Source organism: Perkinsus marinus, assembly GCF_000006405.1.
Source record: "Perkinsus marinus ATCC 50983 genomic scaffold scf_1104296932546, whole genome shotgun sequence".
Lineage (NCBI taxonomy): Eukaryota > Perkinsozoa > Perkinsida > Perkinsidae > Perkinsus > Perkinsus marinus.
This window is the reverse complement of record NW_003215385.1, coordinates 25,093-30,084: the sequence shown is the minus strand read 5'-3', so window position 1 is coordinate 30,084 and position 4,992 is coordinate 25,093. Positions and strand designations below refer to the sequence as shown.

General features: G+C 51.1%; 3 protein-coding genes across 3 annotated transcripts in view; all 3 read right to left on the bottom strand.

The window, feature by feature from the left end:
- Positions 1-746: 746 nt before the first annotated feature.
- On the bottom strand, positions 747-2,366 carry Pmar_PMAR005760 (hypothetical protein; the record flags this gene model as incomplete). The annotated part of the gene is made up of 6 exons (XM_002785397.1): positions 747-1,362; positions 1,408-1,521; positions 1,564-1,722; positions 1,790-1,954; positions 2,043-2,184; positions 2,294-2,366. The coding sequence occupies 6 exons, from the start codon at positions 2,364-2,366 to the stop codon at positions 747-749; spliced, it is 1,269 nt and encodes a 422-aa protein (XP_002785443.1).
- A 549-nt stretch (positions 2,367-2,915) lies between these two features.
- Positions 2,916-3,130, bottom strand: Pmar_PMAR005759 (hypothetical protein; the record flags this gene model as incomplete). Its single annotated transcript, XM_002785396.1, has 1 exon — positions 2,916-3,130. A coding segment is annotated over one exon (215 nt), but the record flags the coding sequence as incomplete, so codon positions are not given.
- Positions 3,131-3,678: 548 nt separating this feature from the next.
- The window catches only part of Pmar_PMAR005758 (hypothetical protein), a gene marked incomplete at both ends in the record, with an annotated part of 1,702 nt that continues 388 nt past the window's right edge, over positions 3,679-4,992 (bottom strand). Inside the window, 3 exons of the mRNA XM_002785395.1 lie at positions 3,679-3,755; positions 3,815-4,075; positions 4,141-4,718. Of these exons, the coding sequence (XP_002785441.1) occupies positions 3,679-3,755; positions 3,815-4,075; positions 4,141-4,718 (916 nt within the window). The remainder of the gene's footprint in view (positions 3,756-3,814; positions 4,076-4,140; positions 4,719-4,992) is intronic.

The window sequence follows — 4,992 nt, the reverse complement described above, 5'->3', positions numbered from 1 at the left end:
GATTTTCACGAGTGCAAGGCGCGACTGTAGTGACTTAAATCGTCGCACAAGGCACAGGATAGTGCTGATGGATTATACTGAGGGGCGTGATAGGGGTAAGGCACATGGCAAACCGTTTTTATCCGTCCTACCCAGACTCGGACGGGAACCCGTATAGGGTCGAGTCTTCCTCGATATGGAGACTCTCTACCTGCAATGAGTACGTGATTAAGCAGACTAGTCGTTTGGTACTTTCTTGAACTGTTCTCATAGTTTGGATCATCTCTCTGTGTACTTTGCGATTGCTCTCTAGCTCTCGACGGTCTCGCACGGTTACCTCGTATTCTATGTGGAGGCAATATCTGGAGAGGAGGAGTATGTGGGGACTACAATGTTTGATTATGCTGTTGAGTTCAGTGCTTACTCGATGGTAAAATAGCCTAGTATTCTCAGAACGTGGACGATATTGGCGAGAACTACAATGATGAAAATGACTGAGATGACTCCTTGTGGCAATGGGAAAGTGATCACAATTTGAACCTGACTATGACAACCTAGCCGCTACCCAGATGCAGCATCATAGACATACAGCTATTTGGGTTCCGAATATCATCAATAAAGAGTGAAGCTCCAATCGGTCTAGAAGACGGTTAGAACGGTCGTCGAATGGCTCCATCAGAGCATGTGCGATACTCGAGACGCCCGAAATCATAGTGTACCTTCAAAAGTAACTCCACGAGGCTTCGATCCTACGACCTAGTGATGTCTCACATGACAAGCCTGGCTTTAACGTCTCCCAACGGCCATGTAGAAACCACACCATAAGCCAGAGCTTGTGCCCTCTTGAGGGCTTCCCAATACCAACAATGCTCCTCAAAGCCAAGGTAGAGAAAGCCGTATCTTCTGAGGAACTGCGCATCATTCAGCCGGCTCGTAGCTCTACCACGATAGAGTATGTATAAACCCAAGACAGGTGCACCGACCGTCCATACAAGCAGGCCGATTACGGCTATAGCTGTCAAGGAGGTGTGCATACCCGAATAGCAAACCAAGTCCGGGTCAACAACCCATCTCCTTGATAGCATCTTCGCTCCACTAGCCATCGGAATCTCGAAAATTTCGCATTCCAGGAGCTCTAGCATGGTATCGGTAACAGGGCTCCATATCAAATACAAAGTAGTAACATATACAGGAATCATATCATGCATAAAGCTTATGAACCGTGGTGCAACGCCGATGGTGGCGCCGTCAAAGACCCGCCATATAGAGAGAAGGCGTGGCTCGTTGTTGAGGTTCCGAGAGAAGGCTTCGACCGACATGTGAGCGGTACGACGCATAAAGCCGATAGGGCCAGGGCCCGACTTGCCAAGACTGCGACTGAACCTGCATGGACAGGTCATAACAGGACACGATGATCTGGCTGGCTACTTGAACATTGCCTTGCATACTCGACGAATCGCTAAACCTAGAGCAGATAGTACAGTGACAACTGATAGTAACAAGAAGGGCAGAACTAGATAGAATACACCGATAGAGATATACCTGGGGACGTACCTTTCACAGGTACTTCGCCAAATGAGCTACCTATCGTTTTGATGAGGCATGAGACACATAATTGCTGCCTTAACACTGATCCAAGGCAGCTCACCCTTCCAGAAGACGATGGTCTTCATTACTGCACCCACCCACTGTGGTACGAATACATTACGTAGAGCCTCGCCAAGAGCTACATTCCATTCGTACCTGCAAAGAAGGAGGGGTATTCGGAGGAAGAATACCTGCCAGTAGGCGTATCTGACGGTCGGCTCACATCTTGATTTGCGTTATGTCAAATCTATTGAGGACAGAAAGAGCCAACCAGTAGTTGAGGGCCACTTTGCAAATGACAGAGTGAATGGGTCGACGAATCGAAGCCGCCGCATCAACGGTGAATTTAGTAATCACTATTATAGCACAGGAATAGAATAACAAGTACCTGAACAGTCAACGGTTGATCTTGCTGGGAAGAACGCTATCAAAGTTGGCTACGGAAAACTAGAGCAAAGACAAAACGCTATCCTCACAGAGCAATAGTAGAACGGTGAAGGGCGGCCTCGTCGTTGCAGCGTTCACACTGAGTATAAGAGTTGGATCTGTGCCAGCCACTTTCACACGCTGAGCACATCAGACTCCTCATGCCTTCTACACAATGCCCGCCACGTTTGCCTGAATAAGGTGAGATACTCAAAGACGGGCATAGGAATAATATCGTGACTTTCCCACACAATAAGGCTATTATTCTATCACTTTTCACATCTCTAACTGTTATCCTTACAAACACTGGGGGTCATCTCATCCCCTTCAAATGGGCCATCCAGCTCTGTGAGATCGCTGATACGGCATTCCATGTAGACAGGATTATGAGGCGAAGCCCTGGTTGCCGTCGTCGATGCATCCAGGCTGACATCGACGTGTGGTGGCAGATTGCCCTTAACGCCGTATACTTGATTTATCCGCATTGGGAGTAGAGCAAACCTGCATGCAGAGAGCATACACACTGAGAGGAGCTTCCAGGGAACGGACCCTTCCGCTGGGATAGGTATGTCCCTGCCAGAGCACTCGGCCATCTGACGGCCATCAGCGGACTCTAACAGTGCACAAGGCTTGCAGTTGAGAGGAGTCCTTTTGCCAATCTCTATGCCACTCCCGAATTCTCTCTCCACGTCTCTCCAATAGCCTCTTGAACAATGACATCTACAAGGCTGAGCGCTCCAAAGTGTGATGCAAATTCGAGGTGTTACGAGTCCGTGCTCTGACTGCCGATCGGGACTTCACTATTGGGGGGACACTGCGATGTGCACTCTGTATTTCCTGAATGGGCCTTCACCGCTGATCCGCCGCAAGGAGCGCACAACTGGGTCACCGATTCGATCTGCTGGATAGTATCTGAAACTCACTATGACGCAAAGTCAAGCGGTGGCTCAGCCGCAGAATCTCTGGACCAGACAGGTCGCTACCATCCATCGACGTCTGTAGACTTGAAGTATTTCCTTCCGATCCTCGAACAAGGATGAGGTCCACAACGCCGGATGTCATGAGGGAACGATGTTCCCAGAGACCGATGGTTGTCCAGTATGCAGCGCACGGTTGGAGTGATGACTTGCAGAAGTAACTGCACAAGTCGTAGCCTTGCCCAACCAGTATAAATAATGTGGAGAGACGGGTGAGTATCGACTTTTTCCATACCTTGCGTATGTGAGGAGCTCTCCATAGGACTCGGCCCTGATGGAGCTCTCATTCATGTGGAGTGTCACTCTGTCGACAGCGACCGATGGAACACCGAGGATCCATCGCCACTCAGCTCCTACGTGGAAGCAACGTGGCAGTGAGCAATGCTAAGCGTGTTGAGAGCACCTCCTGTGATGGGAGTTAGAGATACTGGAGGGCTACACTCAGCTGGTGTGATACACAGATGAGGCGTAGTATTGAGAGCAGCTGACGTGTCACCGATAAGCAAGCGGAACTTCCACTCAGATCTCGGAATGTGGTGGTCGGCAATAGCCTGATATCAAAAATGGAGTGCCCTTAATGTATGGGCTCTTACTTCTCGACCATCACCCATGCCGAAGCCTCGATCACAGACGCACTGTGATGGTCTGCTGCTGCCGGTGGCGATAGTGACTCGATGAACAGGGCAGGGTATTGGGACAGGGGATGCTGTCAGGTCAGTTGGATGATGACTGCAATAGTGCTCCTCGGGACACTGACCACAGCTGCCGTCGGCAAGTCTATAATACCTTGCCACGAAACGGGATAAAAGAAACTGGGGCATTCCTTCCCTGGTCTCACCCCTCACGGCATACACAGAGCCGTACGTGTGTACTGCCAAGCTCTCTGGTAGTCTCGAAGGGCACAGGGCACGGAGTACACTCGGAATGGTTACCCAACGTTGCTTTGTATTGGCCGAGGCCACAAGCAATGCAGTCTGGTCCCAGGGCAGGATCCTGACTCACGCAAGTAGGACATCGCAGTTTGTAGCCGGCTGAGCATTTGCAGTCCGAGAGCGAGGTTGGCGTCTCAGTGGCTGGTGCGGTTCCTGGTGGGCATCTAGCACCACCTAAGAGGAAAAAAGCGAACCAGAATATGTCCCACAGAGAGAGAGGTCAGGAAATAGTGCCTTACTGGCATATAGTCTTTCATACAGCGAAGCGGCTTCTGCATATATTTCTGCATCATCAGCTCCTCTAGACGTGACGGTGACCTCTCCGACGTCTATCGACATACCAGGATCACTTGCAGCTTCCAAGAATGCCCTCTCGAACGCGTCCGCGACGTCAGATGTCGACAACCCCGCTACAGCCTCAAAATCTGCCGTTACGGTCAGCTTGACCGACTGAGTACCCGTCGCCGTTGCGAGCCGACGTGTCACGACTTCTTCAGTAGGCTGCCTCTCCATTAGAGCGACTACAACATCAGCAGCTTCTGGCAAACCGAGTGTTTTGATTGTGGCCCTGCGTAGCAGCTGAATGTCCTTGGCAGGTATCGTGGAATCTGCACCTCTTAGGTCAAGAAAAGCCGTTCGTGGGCATTTCGTGACTCTGCCTGTTCTGGTGGAGTTGAGCGGACACACGTAGTCCTGTCCAGCGCAGCTAGCACAAGTCATGTAGCCTAGCGAGTTACAAGAGAGTCTAAATCCGGCCTTGCAGTAGCAGTCCAAGTGGGAGACGGAGCCTTCATTGCTACTGCCGTCATTGATGCAGCTGAAGGGGCACCTGTTGTCATCCCCATAGTGGGGCTTATAGGTTCCGCCTGGGCACTGGTGACACGTTCCATTCGAGTCCAGATACCTTCCAGGTAGGCATGCACACTGTCCGGAGTCGACAGCACCAGGACCTGCAGTCCTCGGCCTGCGGGGCATCCGATCCTTCCCCCTCCATGCCCTGGACACCAGTATCCTTCAGTGCATGGCATACAACGCTGCCGATTCACATCCCCGGCTGAAGTCATGTAATAACCCGCTCGGCATTTGCAGCA